The 22,387-nt window shown below is 40.9% G+C and overlaps 1 protein-coding gene across 10 annotated transcripts in view; it reads right to left on the bottom strand.

The window, feature by feature from the left end:
• The window catches only part of ATP2B2 (ATPase plasma membrane Ca2+ transporting 2), a gene marked incomplete at its 5' end in the record, with an annotated part of 183,588 nt that overhangs the window by 110,310 nt on the left and 50,891 nt on the right, over nt 1–22,387 (bottom strand). For all 10 annotated transcript variants that reach the window (XM_082004632.1, XM_082004634.1, XM_082004635.1 and 7 more), the window contains one exon: nt 18,491–18,688. In XM_082004632.1, the coding sequence (XP_081860758.1) occupies nt 18,491–18,688 (198 nt within the window). The remainder of the gene's footprint in view (nt 1–18,490; nt 18,689–22,387) is intronic.

Genomic DNA, 22,387 nt, shown 5'->3' with positions numbered 1-22,387 from the left:
AAATTTTAATGCAACCTTGAATAATCTAGACGTAAGCCATTTGTAGGCACTTTGGAATATGGTAAAAACCAGGACAGCATATTATAAAACAACCAATGCAATACGTTTTCATCAAAACACGCAGAGCAATCACATTCACCTAATTATCTTTTCAGTAAATACGTTTGCTGTGCAACCCAGTAAGAATTTGCAAAACAAGTGTTTTCACACATCATCGAAAATACTTACCCTGTAATAATCGACAATCATAAAAAGCTTCCCAGGCATTACTAAATGTATGAGATAGTAAAAACCTTTTCAAAAAAAGACAAAAAAATTAAGTAATCAGTCTTCTCTTAAATTCTGTAAGTAATTCATTATTCAGGACTTAGAAAAGACTGTCAGTCAAAAACTAAGGTTCCCAATACAGGATAACATGACTTTAAAATGTCAGAGAGTGCAAATACCCTGTGGAATACAATGAAGTTTCTGCTGACCAAGTGCATAACTGAGTAAAGAAGATACTGTAATAATTAGAAGAATCTTGTGATTATAATCACAAGATGCTGGCAGATAAGAGACAAGTGTGTACTGGGATGTGATGCCAAACGAAGAACATCTGCTTATTGGCCGTGGAAAGTCTTATACTTCTGGATGGAGCCTCTGCCTGTGCACAGATTAAAGTTAAAAAAGACAAGAGGGGTAAAGTAAGATGATTGGGTGCTTTGATGCAAGGTGGAAGAGAGAGGAACTGTGTATAGAAAGAGAGACTTGGTCGTTTTCATAGAATCATAAAATCAGAGAATCTTTGGGTTGGAAGGGACCTTTCAAGGCCATCTAGTCCAACCCCCTGCACTGAGCAGGGATGTCTTCAACAAGACCAGGTTGCTCAGAGCCCCGTCCAGCCTGACCTGGGATGTTTCCAGGGATGGGGCATCTACCACCCCTCTGGGCACCCTAAGGTTGTGTGCTTCACCATCCTCCCAAAGTGCACCCTTCGCCTATAGGTGTTCCCATCTAAAACGTTGAGACAGGTAAAAGGAAGGAAGAACCAGCTACGCAGAGAAGTTAATGGTTGACCAGTGGCTTTACAGCAGAGCAGTGGCAGAGCCAGAGAGCTGGCGGGCGCGGGCACCCGGCCAGCCCCGGTGCCACGCTGTCCTCCCAGCCGCACCACTGCGAGGGCTCACAGCTCTCCAGCCTGCCCGAGACCTGCCCAGGTCCCAGCATAAAAGAGCGTTGGCTACCCTAGGAAGGCTGTGCTGGGATAATTGTAACAATGACCTTCTCCAGTAAAAGTACAGCTTCCAAACAGCTTGCATATCTGTGAGTATAATTTACAACTATTCCATAAAGAAACATATACTACTTGTTATTATCATACTGCCTCTACAGAGATACTGAAAAAAATTAGATCAAATATAAAAAATACTTACATTTGTCAAAAACAATTGTTTCTGATGAAATTTTCATTTCAGTACAAGTAACAATGTCCACAATGAAAATTCTGGTTGAGGTTGAAGGTTTCCTTGTATTCACCCACAACATACAAAAATGTAGTTATAAAATTCTCCAAATTTAAGTCACTCTTCCAAGAATGCAGGCCAGGTGTACATGGTCTTAACCTTAAACACTCATGCTCAGTCATTTGTTTTAGGCTCTCTTCTCAGTATTTTTCATGAAAAAAAGCTGAAAGACCTTGGTTCAGTTCCAATAAAGAATAGAAATATGTATCAATACTTCGCAGTGAAAACTGGTGTAGTGGCCAGCCTTGATACCCCCAGTTAGGGTCGCTGGGATAACTCAACTGATTTGACTATGTCAGAAAAGTGTTTAAGCTTGGACTGCATCAACAACAGAGCAAACCAATTTGCAGCAATGAAGAACACATAGCACAAATAAGGGATTACCTGCGGATTATATTATTTAAATGTTAGAACTAGGATACAATTGAATGTAAAATATTTAAAAGATAAAATCTGAAAGATGTATGTACTCCATTGAATTAACCATGTAGGAGACTATGATCCCAGAGAACCGCATGAGTTTTGAATCACTTAACTAGAACACCAATATAAATGGCACTGGCTGATTCAGGGTAAAATAAGGAGGGAAAGGAATGTCTTTTTTCATGATCACGTATTGTAAGACCACACTTGGAATAGGCTATTATGCCAATACAAACAAAACATTATGATAAAACTGATAGGAAGAAATCAGAATTTCTGTTAGCTTGATATTAGCAGTGAAGTGGTTGCCCATATGGTGACATTTATTCACTCGGATAAGTTTAATTAAGTTTGATTTAGAATTCTAACCTTGCTATTAAAAAACCTGCATAAGGAACACTGCAGCTACAGGGGTAAAGTTGTCTTAGGAGAGCCTTATTAAACATGAGTGGCCCATTTAGGTAGTGAACACAGAGCTGAAGAAAAAAAACCAACATGATCTCAAGAAAATATGGTACTTTTGGAGCTCCAACTACCCAGGCGCTCTGTACAAACACATCAGAGAGCTAAAGCTGCAGTTAGTTTCTAAAAACAAGAAGAATGCTCCCATTTCTCATGTCGCAATCCCTGACGATTTCCAGTACTGACCATACAGCTGGATTTGAGGATTTGAACGCTTCCTCCGCCGCCACCCCCCGTGCACATCCCTGAAAGCTCCAGGAAACACAGAAGCCCATGAAAATAAAGAAGCGCTTAACAGCAAACTGGCTATCATCAAGGCACTTTACTTTAAACAGACCCAAGAGAAACATTTAACATTAACACAGAGCAACAAATATTTCATAAATACATAATCAGATTGAGAGCTGTCTGTCTGTCTGATGCTGCACCTACTAAATCCTTATAACAAACCCGTTCTCTTTCTGCCTCAGGCAGAATGATCAGAAAAGCAAATCACTGAAGAAGGTTTTTAGGGTGGCATCTGCCTGAGGAATGGATGTTTGTATTGTTCCATCGCTCTTTGATTGTGTTCTAATACAAACTAAATGTACTTGCTTCCAAAAATACTCCCTGGGGTTTTTTTGTTTTTCTTTTTTTTTGTTGTGTGCTTTAAAACAAGATGTTCTAACCAAGATTATTCTAGAGAAAGACTGTAATTGACAGAAATGCTACCAAAAATTTGCAAGACGATACTGAAAAAAGTTGACTTTGCCTGGAAATCTCGACAGACATTTCATTGGAACTTCTAAAAAACCAAACTAGAGCACAGCATGAAGTTCTGATTGCTGACTGATACACTTCATACATCTAGACCATTTAAAGAGTAATTGTCAACTTCTTCCAACCTACGAGCCCTGCAGAGAGAGCTTACTAAGAATAGGTTACTGATTTTAATAGGCCCCTTTCAAGTAATTCATGGTTTCTCAAAGGTCCACAGACCACAGCTTGAGAGCCACTGATTAAGAAAATTTGCAACTGAGTAGCTTAAGCAACCTAACACAGCTAGGATACTGCAAACCAGAAAATGAAACCAGTGCTCTTTTGAGCCTAGGCTATGGCGATGTGCTCTAGAGCCAGCTCTTGAAACACCTCATCCTCTTTTGATGCTGTTCCTTCCTCCCTCCCGCCTCAGCCGTACTCATGACAACAAGAAAACCAGGTTGAAAAAGATACGGAAGATTTATAGACGTCGGTCACCAAACCAGCTCATAAACTGCAGTGTTTATTACTTTCATTGAATTTCTCATCTTCATTATTTTGTGCTATAAAGCTTCAAGAGGTGAAAAATCCTGTCAGTAAAAGATTAAACATTATATCATAATGTCTCGCACCAGAAGGCATTAAAAAGTTCTGCTAACACCAGCAAATAACGTGTATTAAAGTAGTTTTACAGTGCAAACCTAAGTCCTAAGGAAACATGTTTCTGGACCATGTTTTTCAGTTTAGTTTCATCGGAAAGGAGGGGGTGAAATCCCAGCTGAATGCACATCCAGTTTGTGCACTCCCCGAAAGCACCCTGCAATGTGAACGAAAGCATATTAACTGGGGACAAACAGAAGACGTAATTTCTGAAGTACACTCTGGATCCAAACTAAAATGTTAATGTAGATGCATCCAAAGCAAGCTAAAGCTGCGTGTAATTAGGATAACCTCCATTTAGAACATATATTCTATATATTCTGCATATTAATTTTGCTTTCAACTCATCTAGTTTTTAAGATTCTAAAAGTTTATGCATATTTAACTGAAACAACATGAGCAGCATATCCTAGAGAGAAAAGGCAGAACTCCTTATGCAATAACAGAAATAAATTGGAATCAATTGTTTAAATTGTTACTTTTCAGATAGGAGATACATATGTATATATACATAAGAGATACATATGCATATTTTCATGTAACACGCATATATATATGCGTACACAAATACTTAAAAAGCGGTATAATTCAGTGCCACTACACCTAGTATTAACTCTAGTGCCTTGGATGTAACGGATGAGGACTGTAACACCGAGCACGCACGTGTCTCTGCTTTATTCCCGGAGGTGGAGCTCAGCAGGGTGGGGGCTTGTTCTCTGCTCTGATTAAGCTTTAGGAAAAAACCCCAAGTGCATCTATGAAGATTTGAAGTTGGAAACATTTAAGATTCTTTTCCCAAGGTCCCAATTCAATGCCTAATTACACATGCATATACTTCATGCTGAGTTTTAGATATTTTGTCTCAAAGGCCTGTTTTATTGTTACTGGGTTCTCCAGAAGAAAAAAAAAAAAGCAGTAAAGTGCTATACATCTGCCTTGTCATCATAATTTTGGTGTTCAAAAAGGTATACCTGTTTTGTTTCATTCAGCTGTGCTTAAACATTTTATTCCAGATAATAATTTTCCATCTAATTCAAACCCATGAACAGACGTGAACCATAAGCGCATGCAGACTTCGGGTTTTCACATCATTTGTTTGAACTCGTGCAGACTAGTTGGCAAACAGCACCGTCCTTTGAAACTGTAAAACAAACCTATAACCTGATCCAAAAATACTTTGAATTTTAAAATGTCACATGATAAACAGGTGATTCTGCAAATTTGAAAAATATTTGAGATTTTAAAGCTGTTAAATTAGAACTTATTTTTTAAATTCACAATCAAATAAGAAAACACTCACTATTCCTGTATGTCATGTTGTTTTATTTTATTAGCTATTCATGTTAACTTTTGACAAAAAAGATGTTTTCAAAGCTTTGGGCTTTTCATTCGTTTGGAGGAATTTTGATTTTTTTTTTTACACACCAGCTAAATAATTTTAAGAGAGTATTTCGGTTCCCTTTGTCAACTTCAGCGCGATACTTGTATGCCTCTGTATTATGGACACGTTCAAATTTCAAATTCCTATTGAAAAAGCTGGGTACGTCCCCATAAATAGCTGTATGTTGGTATTTATAATCAAGTTGCCTTCAAGTAGACAAAACATGGCTGGAAATACAGTATGACAAATCGGTCTTCACATCCATGTAAAATATAACAAGGAGGGGACGGACGTGTTTAAATTCTTACAGGAGACATGTAGGTTGTGCACCAGGAGCAACTGTCTCGCTGCACGGACACTTAGACAAATTATCTAGAAAAGACACAGAATTTCTGGCACTGGAACCTTCTAAAAGTACGTACGATAAACTTCCGTCAGAGTGGCTGAAGCATTGTTGATAGCGCTTTTGCGTAGGGGGACAGACTGAACGGCCAAAAAGACGCCCTGGAGTAGGTGTTCTCGTATCCTGCCTCTTCTTGCTCGTCAGCCGAGCCCGCGCCAGCAGCGCCCGGAGCTCTGCTTTACGCAGCCAGCGCTCGCCTCGGCGCTGCGCCCGCACCGCAGGGAGCGCCGGGGAGCTCAAAGCACAGACAAGGTTGCTGCTCCGCGTAGGACGAAAAGGCGGCCAGCGAGGCTCGTTCCGCGACCGCCACAGCCCCCCCGAGCCTTGCTGGGGGCGGGGGACGATGCTCCGGTGACGCCCTGCGCCGCCTCCCCGGCGGCGCCTGTCTGCAGGCTGCACAGCACCTCCGTGCAAACCCACAGGGCCGGCCAAAACGATGCAGTCTCCCCAAAACCCACGGAACCAGCCAGCACGAACCCGCATACGCGCGCCAGCCGCGGCAGCCGGAGCTTTTGCGCTCTCCCCAGCAGGGTCATCCTGGGCACAGGGGTACGAAAGCCCCGAGAGGCTCTGCAGGCTCGGTTTGTGTCCCGAGGGGGTTGCCAGCTACAGCTGAACACCCACAGCCGGGCTCCTGCGGGCCCGGTAAAGAAGCCACCAAACCATCCTCGCATCGCGCCCTCCACGGCCCCGTACCACCCCGGACTCCCCAATTACATTTAGTATCGGAGCCCTCAACCTAAGTTTGTCCCATCTTTTGAATCTAGAAAACAACAGAAAAGCAAAAATGTTTCCGAAATTAAACGGTGTGTCCAGGTAGTGACAACTCAAACCTGCACGATTTTATCCTCACGGAAAGGGCCTTATACAAGCCTTGGAAGATGGCGAGATATGCATGGAATACACGTGTGTATTCGCTGGACACTCCAACCTGTTCTGTTCTTTGCTCCTGGATATTTAGACCTTGCATTGAAGTGTGATTTAGGGCAGGAGTTAAAAAGTAAGATACTTTCTTAAGCAAATTCTTAAGGAACTATATTTATTTAACAAAACAGATTGGGCTAATGTCACTAGAAGCCATATGCTGCTTCACCTCATCCTAGCTTTGGGAGGAAGGAGGTTAAATGGTGGGGTTCTGGCAGAACAAGCTGTTTTTAAGAGGGCAAATACTTCTGTTTCTCCTATTTTCCAGAATGCCAACTGCTTCATCCCTTGTACTGCCAGACGGCTTAATAAATCCTTTGGGAATCTCATGGTTTCATTTTTATGAAGAATGATAGAAGTATTTGAGTGCGTGCAACAACACACCTCAAAAGTTGTGTTTTGATAACTCTGAAATAATCTATACTTTGAGATTAATCTATTTTATATAAAAATGCTGTTTTCTAATAGCTGCACTTCTGTTGCCTCAGCCTCTCTCGGGAACTTTCCTCCTTGGGCAGCACAATAAAAACCTCTGGTTTAAGTTAACGCTGGATCAGCGTTACTTGTTTAGCAGCAAAGACAATAAAGGATTTCTACTAGGACACAGCTTTTAAAGCCCGCATGGCATTTATGCCCTCTTATATATGACCTGTTTTTCCATTGATTTAGTATTCCCCAGTGCCTGAAGGACGTTATGTAACATGCTCTATATAAACCTACAGGATAACATACACCCTTTAGGTTTTTATAGTCAAAACAGAGTCATTTGAAATCACTCTGAGACAAACGGCGGGGGGGGGGGGCGGGGACAGGGACGGGACGGGTGGAATTCCAAATCTGTTCTAATTAAGGGCTAAAATGAAATTAAGTTAGAACTAACACCCTCTGAAGAAGTACCTGGTTTGGGATACGATTATGTTGTAGTAGAGAAATGGTCGACAGTCCTGCAAGATTAAACCCAGCGCTTACAGCCTGCAAATAGTACAGATAAAGAACTCCGGAACGGCTGCTAGATTTCCCTGCTGTGACAGTGAGGATTACAAGACAGCTCAGCTGTTCCCTTGACCTTTTGAGATATGCAAGAGATTTGAAGATGTTTGCTAATTATTGTTTTCAGCGTCTGCAACAAAATTCTGAACGTATTTGAAGTAATTGTTCAGGGATGCTGGGTTGGTTTTTTTTTTAGTGACCCGTTCATGAAGCAGGGTGGAAGTTTTAAATCACTGCAGAGCATTAGAGTGAATGAAATTTAGCTCATTTCATCTTTTCTACAATACCTTTTGTATTATGGAAAGGACTTAAAGAGATAACGAATTTTCAATGTACCAAAAATACTACTTGATGACATGGTTTAAATATAAAGTGCACACACATAGGCTGTGGAATCAGTTTTTCATCTTAGTGTTGGCTTCATTACTGGGAGGGCTGGCAAAAGACTTACAGTTGTTTATTGCTATGTACTGCTATGACTTTAGGAGATTTGAGAAATAATATTAATGTTGGCCTTACAAACTAGATTCCTATGCTGCCTACATTTATGTATTTTTAATGCAATCTATGTTATCACATGTAAAATGCTTTTTAAAAAAAGACTCAGATATAAAATTGCCACAAAGAATAGAGAATTAACTTTGTTCAGCTGACTCATTTCTGACATTTCTGATTCTTTCACTCAATCAAATATATTAAGTGCATATTAATGAAAACCAGGGAGACAGGTTTTTAGAGACAAGGAGACATATGCAATGCTTTTCTGTAGAAATCTCTGAGTCCTAGGATCCTGAATTGGCCCCACAAGACTCTCGGTATGTAAAAGTCTGGCAAAGGACTTAAAAAATTAATGTGCTTCATTAACCACGTGAGTAGCCCTACTGAATTCAAATGCTAAGGAAAATGTATGATGAAATCCAAGGTATGGACTCTATGGGTAAAGACAAGGTAAAAATTGATAAATTAAAACATTGAGTTTATACTCAATTATACCCATTGCGTCTCACTAGGAAGCAAATGAACTCAATTCCTCAGAGGATGGCTCAAAATTTTCATGTGGTTATTTATCTGAGGTTACTTTTGATTAAGTTTAATTAAATTTGATTAAAGTTCCTCAACAACTAGTGCTTTTACCGTCTTTAACTTTTTTGAAACAACTGCTTAGCCCCCAGGGTTATTTAAGCAGCGGGGGCACATGAGTATTTCTTGTTTAAATGAAATCTTGAGCCACGCACAGACTCGCTAGTGCTCATTTCTAGCCTGAAGGTACTACGAACGGATCAATATTAACAAAGATCAAACCAATATGTTTACATTTGGCAGGAGCCGACTGTGCTGTGCCGCAGAATTTTGTAACACCAAGTCCCATTTCCAGCACCGGATGAGATGGCGGTGCTCCTGCCGAGCTAATCCTGCTATTCATTTTATACCCAATGTTGCTTCCTGCCCTAACGACACCTGTGTGTTTCTCCTGCGCCAGTATGTGTTTGCGTACGCAGGGATCTATTTCAAGGTTTCCCCAGCAGGCGTTTTGTACATTTATACAATTTAAGAATAAACTGATTTCCTCAGAAAAAGGTAAGACTTCTAGAATCGCCAGAGAAGAACAGGTCGATCTACTAAGACATGGCTTCTTGGAAAGAGAATATAAGAAGCTTATGAACTGGGCGGTAATTCTCAAAAAGTAAAACATTTCTGTAAGCGTAGGAAGAAAATTGTTAAGAATTGAATGCTGAACCAGTGAGAGACTCCAAACATCAGCTACCCGAAAATATTAAAAGTGAATGTGGTTGTATCACAAGTATCGGTAAAGAAACGGAAGAGAAGAAAATCATGGATTAAAAACTGGGGAAGAGAAAAGAACCAAATCTAAGGTCAAGCTGTCCTGTTGTGCGTGGCAACGCAGAAAGGGTCTTTTTCCTTCCTGTCCCACCCTGCCCGAACTACAGACTGCCTCCTCTCCCGGTAAGCCCCGGCACTCATCCTCATGGGGACGCTGGAAAGCGATGCCCTGTGTTCCCTCCAAAGAGGCAGGACGTGCGCATCTCTTGCATGCCAATAAATTGAAGAAATTAACCTCTGAGAGTTGTCCACAGGGCGATACACTCTGAGCTATTATTTCTTGTGATGGTGCCACAGGTTTTCTTGGGGGGGCTGGTTGTTTGAGGTTGTTTTTCCCGCTCTCCAATGTCCTTTATTCTTACCATGCATCTTGGTAGGCTGTGTGACGGTGCCTGGTATCTGCTGATTCAGCACGGCAGGCTGAGATTTCTAGTGGCATCCTTCGATGGAGAGAAAATTTCTCTATGTGCAAAGAAATGCGCACAAGAGCAGAAGAGAAACCCTGCACACGAATCTGACGATAATAATAAACTGGTATAGGAGCTCAGCTGACTCACAAATATAGGCAACGGATGGGTAGGAGGCATTACCTTTGGGTAAAATAAAAAAAAAACCAAAAACCAAAAACTTACAGAAAAGGTTGAAAGATGGGTGGGAAATTTCAGCTGTTTATACATGCAAATACAGAACTATTAATTAAATTTTTAACATTACCTTAGAGCTATATTAGAAGGGCGGTATTTCTTATTTTCTCCTGTATGCAGGGGAATGTTTGAATGCCTGCTGTCTGTTATTAGGGTAAATTCCCTTAATTTCATCTTTAGCTAGATGTCACATGAAAAGCAATAAAACCAAAAACTGATGTAAGGAAAGCTGAGAACAGGAACCATGAAAAAGATACTGCCAGTAATAACAAACGTTTGAAATGTTTTGAAGGAGCAGTGTCTTAATTACATGTTACTACAATATTTTTTTAATCCAAGAGATTCCCTGACAGCTATAATAAGTGCTGGGGAATTGGGACAGATGAAATACCTTTGTAACATGACATTGTCCTTCAGTCTAGCTGAAACACAGCAGACAGCCTATTGCAGCTGTCCTGTTCCAGCAGAATTTGCATCAAGGGTAGGGAACTTGCAAGGAGGAGGACTGGACTGACACAAATCGACTGAAATTTTTTTTTTTTTTTAAATGTACACCAGTACTACAAACTGGAGAGAAATTCATGCCAGCTGGTACTAAATTCAGCACTTTCGCTCCTAACTAAGATAGAGGAGTTTGTTGCCAGCTGCTTTTATATTCTTCATATATATGTATATATGTGTGTGTATATATCTCTTTATTTATTCTCTTTTATAGATGTAAGAAATTTTTACTTTTTTCCCACTTTCTTCCACAGATACGTTCACTAATGGCTGGTCCAAGTCTTTCCCACTGTGACTTAGTTCTATAGACTTGCTCAATCTGATGAAATGTCAAGAGACATATTTTGAGTCATGTCTTCATAGGCAGTAACGTGAGAGCAGATGAGAACAGCACAGCATTTCAGATCCCAAGCGATAGATCCAGACAAGGTGGGGAGTAAATTGTTTGTCTGGGTAGGTTTTTTTTTTCCCCTCAGACTGATTTTTATAGAGGTTTTTGTCTAAACATCACATGGCTGCCTTTGCTTCTGCAGTGAAGATCTTTACAGCTATCTGGTGAATCCAGCATGATGAGCATGTTGGCTCTTGCATCGCCATGTCTGACTGTGACCTGCTGTCCATTCAATCCGTGCACACGTACTTGTTCAGGTTCACGTACGAGCGTTAAGATTTCCTAGATAGGCACAGAACAGTTGTACCATGAGTACAAGTGAGTTCTACCTCAACAGGGAGGCTTAGCACAGAAAGAAGATAAGCAACCATCCTCCTGGGACCTGTGGATCAACTGTATCTTCTCTCCAACTATGCGGATACTCTTTCTGATTTAAATATGCAACTTACGTCCCCATTGACCGAGCAACGTGGCACATTATAGGAACAATAAGGAAACAACTGAGTGGTAACCCTGGGAAATACAGTCTCTTGTAAGGAAACTAAGTTGTGAGAGGTCGGCAGGCACCCCAGCCGCAGCCCCATGCAGCAGCGTATCTACACCCCCAACAGCTTAATGCAAGTGGCTTGGGAGGACCAAAGTTCAGGGAACTATGCCCTGTTTCTGTATTTTTCCCTGTTCATTAACTTGCTGCATGAGTAAGAGGAAGGCTAATCCAGCCAAACCTCCACTGAGTAGTATTAAGCAATGTAACCGATCATTTAACTTTGTTTTCAAAATTGAGCTTTGCCTTGGGAATTTTAACAAAAGCTACCTCAACTGAAAAGACTTTTCCGTTTTTCCTCCCCTTGGCTGCAAAGAGCTGTACGCTTGAAAACAGACATCATGCCTGCGGCTCCCCCTTGAACACCGGGATGTTAAAACATCTTCCTTCAGGCTCCTTTTTCCCCCTTTGTAATCCACATAAGGAAATCGAATTCAAGGAAGAAAATGTAAAAGGTTTCTTACATTCATGTAAGCAGTAAATGATTGTCAGGTGTTGACATTAGTGGGTTTTGCAACTGGGTAGTAAGAGCCACGTGTGATATAAGACCTGAAAGACAGTCACAAGGGAGAGGATTCAAGAAGGCTCAGAAATCACTAGTGAGGGTGTTTGCAGAAGACTCTGAAGATGTTTCACCGGTTCAACACTGGTATAAGACAGGGGATGCACTGAACCTGGGCAGTGCTGCTGATTTGCTCTGAATTGCAGGGCAGGCTGTATGAAGATGGCTCCAGAAGGGCACAGAAGAATTACAAATTGCAATTCTGTCATTCCTGAAAGAAAAACTGTTTCAGCAGAGATCTAAGGGGACAGCATTAAAAAAAACAAAAAACAAACAAAGAAACAAAAAAAACCAACCCACAAAACCCCACAAAACCCAACAAACCCACAACAACCAACCCAACCAACCAAACCAAAAACCCAACCCAACCCAACCCAAAAACCCAAAGAAACAGGTGGGAGATTCCTGCAGATCTACAGGCACAATGAGGCAGAGATCTAGGAGCGACAGAGAGCAGCACTGCCACTTCTCAGCCCCTTGGTGGGTTTCTGACCGAGTCTAAGCCCTCTTTGCCAACAGCTGTTTTGCTTCCACAAGCAATGTGATGGTTTGACACCATAGTCCAGGTACTTGATCTCATATACTATTCATATAATATCGTTAAAGACTGGACACTTGGTACTTTGCAAAAATGATTCCACTATACACTGATACACAAAGACAAATATTCCAAGTAGAGTCCCAGACTAACTCTAATGCATGTAAAAAAAATAAAAAATTTTATAGAGCACCAGGATCCCATGCATTCATTAAACCCTCTTTAAATATCATAGTCTCAATATTCTGTTTGCTCGGGAAAGAGAGTCTGTACTCTATTAACCCAGGACACAGAAGGATTTTGTTCTGAGGAACAAAGTATTTTTAACTTGCTTAAGTCACATCCCTCCGTGATCACCAATGTAGGAGAGACCACATCTGCACCGGCAATTTTCTCTCAAAATACATTTGCTAAAGCACAACAGCAGTTTTGCACTTTTTTGAAAGAGTGGAAGAAGGGTTCTGTGTGGATCAGTAATGAGAGCAGTAATTGTCACAGGGCCGACAATAATTTATGCAGAAGTTCTCAATTGCTCCTAATGGCCTGTCAGGTGGTAAAAGGGAATGCGAAGCAGATCGCAAAAACAAAGCTAGCATAGCTTCCGAGAACAGAATTCTTGAAACTTTCACTCTTGCTAAGAAATATGAAAATACAGGAGCTGAAGTGGCTTCTGGAGCAGCAATAAAAGCAAACTACACTATTAGCTAGTAATTTGTGTCGATCAGGTTTTGTGATTGCAGAAGAAAACAAAATCATGTTTTCCATGATTCACCCATAGCTTAAATGAAGAATTGTAATAGAACAAAAACTTCATGTACTATCAACAATAGATTACTCCTTCTTCCTGTTAAGATCAGTTGAGAAAGGTCGCTACTGATGCTTCAAAACCACAGAAATTTCCAACAGTGTAACCTGAATGCAACTCAGAAGATAATAATCTACTTACTTTTGTCAAGATAGCACCAAACTGTGTTACAGATGTTTGGAAATGCAATTATGCTACAGTCAAAGGACTTACACATGGCAATGTATCAACATCCGTAGCTTAAAATGGGAAATAATAGAAATACAGATAGAAAATGAACTTTTGAGCTTCTAACAGCCTGACACAGCGAAACACACTAACATAGACATACACTATAACCTTAGACAAGGTTCCTGAAGCAATTAATGCACTCTAATATTTTTTGGATATGTGGATTTTATCATGCGTTCCTGCTTCAAAAGCCTCAGGAGAAAAATATTTTGCACTTAAACTGCAGAAACCAGTTTAATGCTAATTCAGTTACAGCTTCAAAAACTAAAGTAGGTTTCAAGTGTCCAAAAAGAGTTACATAAATTCTAAGAAAATAAAGATCACTTCAACTTATTATATTAACTAATAATGTCATTGGGAGATAAAAGTTTAGGATATGTGAAAGGCAGAGATAAATCACAGAATCACTAGGTTGGAAAGGACCTTCAAGATCATCAAGTCCAACCATTAATCCAGCACCACCATGTCCCCTAAACCATGTCCTGAAGCGCCACATCCACACGTTTTTTGAACACTTCCAGGGATGGCGACTCCACCACCTCCCTGGGCAGCCTGTTCCAATGCCTGACCAACCTCTCGGTGAAGAAATTTTTCCTAATATCCAATCTAAACCGCCCCTGGCGCAACTTGAGGCCATTTAATATTAATATATTAAATGTAAAGACCGTGTATATGTACGCTCAATTAAAAAATACACAAGGTGCTGTTTCCCTGACACTGTGTCTTAAAGTCTCTTATTTTCACGTTATTATCCCTTATTCCTACAAAGAAAGGCTGTCACTTTTCAAGCTAGTCCTAAGCAATAAGCAAATTGAATATTGTGAGACAGTATTGTGTCAAGCAAAAATGCTGAAAGAAAATAACTGGCCAGTTTTAAACATTCTGTAAAATTTTACTCCCATTACCCCTTGCTTATTGAGCTTTCATGTAAATTTAATATTAAAAAAAAAAAAAAAAATCAGAATGGCCAGCATGAGAGAAACTCGAGCTTTCCCTCAGCGCTGTGCACCGCCTGCGGGTCGCCGCAAGCCGCGTGGCCGAGGGAAGGGGCAGCGCCGGGGCGCCTGGCAGAGCCCTGCCATACCGCGTGTCTGGGTTTACTGCGCGAGACGGGTCGGCACAGCACAACCACTCCTTACGGCTGGGTGGTACCCGCCAGGCTCCACTCCCAGTAAAGACTGAAGGGGCTAAATCAAATCACAGCCTTGCCTCCCACTGGCTTTTTCAGATGCTCTTCCACGCCCCCTCGGTGGCTGCTAGCGAACTCGCACCACACCACTGCCATCTCTCACTCAGGTCTCTCTGTATCTGACAATAGCAGAAAATAAAGGGCATCCAGCTCTCGTAGCCTCCAGCCTGTTCAAACCCTCCTCCGATACTTCCCAAGACATACCATCTTTTACGGCTTCAGCTACGACTCCCTGCTCAGTTTTCTCATTCAAGTTGCTCCTGAAGACAGACCAAGGCCTTTCTGAGCTCAGGGGGAAAAAGCATTTGGCTAATCCTTCTGCCATGGACAAAGTTATTTCTGTGGAAATTCACTGTACTATTTCCGTTTACTGCACTGTCCCAGTCACAGAGCTCAAAGCCATCAAAAAAGCGTAAGATGATCACAGGCACTTTTAGCCATGACCAAAGAACTAGCACAACTACCCTGTGCTACGTGAGGCCAGTTCGCCGTACGAACTCCACGGTGATGAAGAAATACGCACGTTGTCACGACGTACGCCATGAACCTGCGTGGAAATTGGCCGTTCTCAATCATCTCCCTTTACCATCCCACTTACTGACAGAGTCTCATACCTGCCTGCTCATAAAAAAAGAAGAAAGGTGAAACCTTTAAGTCCTTTAAGTGCAACAGTATCAAATTTATGTTTACAATTGTTTTTAGACTCTGAAAGGTCCATGTGGATGATAGTAAGTCGATGAGTTCAGATAATTAGCTGTGATGATTGGGCAAATCAGTGTGGGAAGGAGAACAGCCTTCTTGGCTCATTTTCAAACCGAAAATGCATTTCCTTTTGAAAAACAAAAGGAAAAAAATAGAATTCAAAGAGGAGGCTGTCTTATACACTACAAAACAACCATGCATCAAGAAGTAGCGTCCTGTCACACAAAGGAGACTTCTTGTTGAGCTGTAGACAAGCCTGACTGTCACAAGCTTTGTATTTCACGTTGTCATCAACCAGCAAAATCAAATACCAAAACTAATAGGGACAGCAAAAAAAAAAAAAAAAAAAAAAAAGGAAAAAAAAAGTTACTAATGCATCATCTAGAAAGAGAAAGTCTTTCCAGAGAGAAAGTCAGCCCACGACTGGTGGGAGCAGGCACCGCAGCCCCTCCACGCTGCTTCCATGAAGAGGTCTAGGTGCGGTCTGAGCACCAGGACTGGCACTGCCTCTCGCCTGCTCCCCACAAAGGCATCATCCCGGGGGCTGGACAGCACGACTACCAAGTTCATCCAGAAACTGCCTGAGAAACTTTTAAAGTAGGCTGTGGAGGAGTTGGGCAGGTTCAAGAGTAGAGAGCAAGAAATGCCAGCTCCCCTTCCTAACATTGGTCTGTATTTTCAGAAGAAAATATATTCTTTTCTAGAAAAAACGTAAAATAATTTTCATTCTGGGAAGAGTCAGAAAAGGAAAATACAGGTTGTCATGCTTCCCGAAGCAGCATTTTTCACTTATCCCGGTCACTGGGTAGGGATTGCCTATTCCATCCCATAGGCAACATTAACCCTCTCACCTCAAAAACTGAGATCAGACACAACGCAGACTGCTGCGAGGATGTCACCTTTTATATATTTCTTCCATAGTCTCTGTTACAACAGCAACGCACAGATGGACCAATCTAAAGCGATGTATAATGAATATGAGATTTGGACAGGTAAGCAGATATTTCACGTGACAGAACGCATACGAGTTCCTGCCCTTTCAGAGAACGACAGTCTCCTCAGATAGGCCCATGTCTGCTCTGAATCCAGTTCCATGCTCAATTCAAGAAAGGGTTTAAGTTGTTCAATAAACTGGCTTAAGTGTAGGCAAAACAGCATATTTTGTTTTTACATTAAAAATTAATTTGAGTTTCACTCAATATTAGTCTACATATAATTTTATTTTATAATTGGTTACCAATGGTTATGCAAAACCATCAAATCAACTTCAAGTATGACTGTAGTCCACTTACACCGATGGCAAAATCAAGCTTAATATGTCAGTTTTTCCATGTTAAAGACTCTAAAAAGGACATCTACCAATAAATTATAGGTATTCTTGGCAGCAGTTTATAATAGAGTGTTTTTAAAATGAAAGAGAATCTCCCACATTTGTACAACTGCTCAAAGAAAGACTTCCAAAAAATGTAAATTACCTTTACAATGCGTTCAAAAAGTTGGATTGAAAGATATTCACTAACTCGATTTAGTCTCCCTGTGTAAAACATGGCAAAACCTTCCAGAAAAACAATTCTGAAAACGTAGGGAAAACAGCAACCACTGAATAAACTACTGTGCTGTGGGAAAACACAAACACTTTTTCCCAGGCTGTGCTGCTGAGCTTTTCAGACTATCTCAGAATCTCAGATGTGTCATACCTTCCCATGGGAAAAGAAACATTTTAAATGCAATATCAAAATAATAAGAAGAATAATTAAAAAACCCTCAAAATCATCTGATGACACATCTCCCCTCCTCCTAAAACCTGTAACAATCCTATTTTCAAAATTCCTTTCCCACCATAGAGATGAAAAAATAAGAGGGTAGTCTGCATATTTATACCTAAGAACAATGTCTGCAGAACTGAATTCTAATTTTGTAAACATCGTTCATGGTTTACAATGTCCCCAAGGTATTCTACTATGTCCAGTTATATGAGGTAACAACAAATAACCTTTTCTTCAGTTAGAACACAGATGACTGCTTTATCTTTTCATGCCTAAATCAGACACCGGCTGAATCAATAGTTACGTATTCAAAATTAACTGAGAATCATTTTCATAGAAAAGGATTCCTGGTTGTATATAAAGGATTAAAGAATCATAAAGATGCTACGAGAGCTGTGCATAGCTACGTGCTCACTCTGCTTGTGAATGGAAAAGGAAGAAGGAAGGGTCTTCAAGGAAAGTAGCCAAAGGAAACTGAAGCGAATGTAAAAAGCATTTCAAAGCTATATTTAGAGGAAGACATTCTTCATACGTTTGCCAAGCTATTCACGTCATTTCACACGGCGTGTTTTATCCAGCTTTATAAGTCTGTGAGAGAGCGGGGCGGGGGGGGGAAATCTCCAGCAGTTGCCAGAAATGGAAATCTTGCATTTCTGTAGAGGAATGAATATTTTAAGCATGTGAATGCAAGAGTACTCTCCACGGGGGGAGGCAGGGTGTGAAAACTTTCTACAGATATCCAAGAAGGATTCTGCAGTATATCGTTTATAAGTAGCATGACCTGGCCTCTAATATTCCCCTTTGAGCCAGGCTCACTAGCCTTAGCTATATCACTAAAAAATACTAAAATGAGGGAATTTCACTAAGTTCAAGTCTTCAGCTGGTATAAACTAGCTGAAGAGCTGTCCGTGTTCACATAGATAGAATACATCAGTTATATAAGCAGTTACATATTTCTCCTCTGTAATGCGGTAAACAACAATCTAAGATGAATAAACGCCAAACACAAGCTTAAAGGTAAAAACAGAAACAAAAACACTGCAGTTTTATAAGAATATTACGATTTTTCTTCGATTTGTTTAGCACATGTCACAAGGTTCAGCTATTTGCATAAAGAAATGTCAAACGTGCAAAAAAAAATGTCAGTACCAGATGCAATGGTAACAGGAACAAACCACGTGGAAATTTCCTGCTAGTGACCTTCTGGAGGGTGGGGACGGAATCAATTTGAGATATAGGACTGGTTTTACTTAAATTTATACAAATGACTTCTCTAAAAAAGATTTTACCTTCATTCCCTTCTCCTGGTGGCTGATAAAATGAAAGTCCCAAAGATATGATGGCTGCAATTTCCAAGATTATGAGAGTCACATCCTGCAACGCTTCCCAGACTAGCTGTAAGAATGTTTTTGGCTTCTTTGGAGGTATAAAATTTTTTCCAAAAATAAGCTTTCTTTTTTCTAGGTCTGCAGCAGTGCCAGCTAATCCTGTAAATAAAATAAAATAAAATAAATTAAAATTGCAGTGAAATAGAAAGTGCCCACTTACATCTGCAGTCCTTTAAATTAGTTCTCCACGAGCGACTACAGCTGTACCACCTATAGCATATTAACAAACAGGTAAATATTCCACTTAATTTTGCTTTTGCAAGATGATTTGTCCTTACATTCTGTACAGAATCCTTACGGGCTTCATTTAGTACTAATTCCTGCCAGTTTAAATTATGAAAAAGTCTGCGGAATTAGCAAGTTTACTTTAATAAGACCTAGGTATATAGATACATACATACATGAAAGCAATAACTTCTAAAAATAGATCATAAAGCACAAATAAATTATATTTGGGATGAAGTTGGAGTATCTGCTGGCAGCTTTTGGTAATATCAGTAGCAGAAGCACACATATCTTTGTTCTGACCTCAGGTCGATGACCTCAAAGTATAAATCAATAAAGCATGTCTTGTTCTCCTTCAAAGCAACCTCTCTTGCTGTGTATGTACTGCCACACAATCGCTGGAATGAACCGCATCGGATTCTTATTAAGCGAAAAGAGAGAGCCAAAGTGCCAGGCTATATATGCAGAGAAAGTAAAAAGGAAACCACATGGTTCCTTACATCGACATAAAAGCGCATGTATTTTGCATGATACTTCAACTTAATTACATTTCAATCTAAGGATACCGAGTAAGAATGTCTGGTTGCACTGAGCAACCCACTTAGCTGCTTTTTTTCCTCTTTTGTAATTATATTAATGTATGCCTGTCTAGCACCCTTTTTGGGGAAGAAGAAAAAAAAAAACAGACTTGCATGTGCAGAATAACTGTGTCCATACACTGCGCTCAGCAGCATAACGACCTGCAATAAAATAAGCGGTTACATATATCTGCCAAACAATATTTGACATCAGCCGGAACATTTACAAAACTGTAGGTTTTGAATGTGATCAGCAACGTGAAGTTATTCATGCTATTCACACTAACATGGCACAACGAAAATACTTAAATGGAGAGTTGACCTCGGAGGAATACGAAGGTGCCTGCACGAGAAAACGGTCGATCCCACGCTGTAAGGATTGCTCTCCTCGCGCAGACAGCTTAGGGTAAGTCCTTGCCTCCCTCAAAGCGTATCGACACCTACGGGGTCTTTCAGGAGTGCAAAGCCCTTTCAATAGCGTCTTCAAGATGCCAAGCCAAAGAAATCAGGATCCTGACGAGCTAGCGGCACTCAGGTCACGCCTCGTTCGTTCGGGCCTGGTGCAACTGTTCCAGGCAGCGTGTGTGAGCCAGGAAGCCGCCTCTCGGATGAAAGCACCAGGCCCAAGCGTCATCTCCTCAAGACGAAAGCGATGCTTTTCGGAACCCAGCGGTCCTGCCACAGCACAGGCAAAGACGTTGACTCACCTTTCACCTAAGGTATATAATTACAGCTGTCGTGTAGCTTCTGGCTCTTGGTTAACTCATCAAACTTTCATTTCACCTTCAGCTTGTAAGAAACACTACCCTCCTCTCCCAGATGAAGGCACACTGTAGTTATTATTACCTCACTTGTTAATTTTCAGAACCTAGTGCTTAGCGACGCTGTGACAGGTTCCAGCTATTATGAAGCGTCGCTACTTTATTCTCCATGATTCAAACAATAACACGTCGCACCTCTCCGCTCCTCCAGGAGCTCCCAGTCAGCTTCCGTCGTGGGGAAAAGGCTTTCCCCCATGAAACCTGAATCGCAGGCTATGAGCCATTTGGCTCGTGCCTTTTGCCATAGCCACTTGGGTAGCTGCCCTTTTGAGAACCAACGCAGACCACAGAAGTTCGGGCAATGTGAGAGATCGGGGGGTCACTCGCCACTGATGGCATCTGACACAGGGACAAGCCTTCAGCGGAGACCAAACGAACGCAGTTTGGTTAGCTTTCAGAGGGCCGCAAAGCCCTTCGATACGAGGCAGGATGTTCACTAAAAATGGCAGGCACAATTTGCACTGGTCGCTCCCAATACAGCAGTGACTTCATCCATGAAGGGCAGAGTACACCGGCAGCATCGATAGTGGCAGGGGTTTTGGCAGAAACCTTCATATAATGCATCTACAAGCAGCAATCCAAAACTCTGCAACGGGAAAAACTCAAAAGCACATTGGAAAGTGGAAGGAAGAGACGTCCGACCCCCCCGTCTTCCGATACAGAACATCCGTGCAGAGCGGTGGGCCAGCTCCAGCGGGCGAGCTGGTGACTGGGTGCCCAGCGGCACGAACGGGGCAGCTGAAGCAGTGCAGGAAAGAGCTGCGGCGTTTTTCGACAACCCTGATTGTATTTACCTAGACAAGATGAATTCACAACTTTGAAATTACGCTACGTACTTAACCGTGGGGAGGCCACAGAAAGTACACATCCCCTGTCCTATGGTACTGATCCTAATGCACGTGTAAATACACGTACAGACTGAGAAGCCTCCAAAACAGAGATACTGGAACTCAATGAGCAGCTTTTTCTCCAAGACAAAAAATTTTCATGGAGACACCATAGAAATTTAGACACTGTAAGGTTAAGGACTAGACTGAGTTTAAAGCATCAATGGTCATCATTAACTTCCAGACAACAGTCTAAGTAACCTACACTGCAATTTAGACACAAATTTTATTTCATTGTACTCTTTCATTTTTCATAATATTATCTTCCTTAAGACCCATAAATAGACACGGGCAAATCATGTGTATGGTTTTATTCTTTTCTGTAAGTTTATGTCTTGGTGAAATTATTCACCAATTCAGTCTCACCTAAAAAAAAAAAAAGCATATTCATCTTTAATTATGACATTTATTTTCTTGTAAATAATTTAGAAATGCTGGAAAATGAAATTCAATGTTCTGTTCAAACCAAAAGGCTTCCCTTATTCTGAGATCTGGCCATCACTCAAAAAAATCTGGTCAGCAAAATTTTCTTTCTTTTTTTTTTTCTCCCATTGAAACTACCAAACTCCTATATTGAGAGAGAGAGAAAGGAAAGGAGAGAATGAAGAAATCTGCAGACCAATTGATGTAATCACATCGTAACAGTCCTAAGCATTATTGTAGAGATAAAGTCAGAAAGGGACAATAAAATACATAGAGAAGCCAAAGCTATGCAAAGACATTCAGCCAGAGGCAAATGTGATGGAGAATCTGAGGTAAGACGTTTATTTTGAAAAAGCTCCCATAAATTCCCCATACTACTGCCAGCAGACGGGATCATAGGGGCACTCCTTATCTTTTTCAACTAATCTGCTTTATTCAGAAATGTTATTTTAAATACTGCTAGAGGTGTTCTGAGCAAGCCTAGCTTAGTTGCTTGAAGAGGATTAGAGGTCACTCGCACTTTCTGTCGCGCTGGCAGATCTGCGGGATGCTGCTTCCCAGCTAGCGCGCGCTGACAGGCAGTACAGATGGTAAAAGCGTCAATTAGCACAGCGAGATCTGGAAGTGGACATCTGTCCTCACCGGTACTTTTAACCAGGAGATGGCTTTCCTGCTGCTAGATTTTTTTAATTTTTTTTTTTTTTCATATGACACATGCTGAGTTCATTACTGCTCCTCAATATTTTTTTTATTTCTCACTTGTCCCTTAAGTATTGGGTCCTGTGACAATAATGATAGAGCATTGCAAATGAAAGTAATTTGAAATACCGTTTCTATATAAAGATATAAAACATTTAAGGAAGT

Source organism: Phaethon aethereus (genome assembly GCF_964289735.1).
Source record: "Phaethon aethereus genome assembly, chromosome: 11".
Lineage (NCBI taxonomy): Eukaryota > Metazoa > Chordata > Aves > Phaethontiformes > Phaethontidae > Phaethon > Phaethon aethereus.
This window is presented reverse-complemented; position numbering and strand designations above follow the sequence as displayed.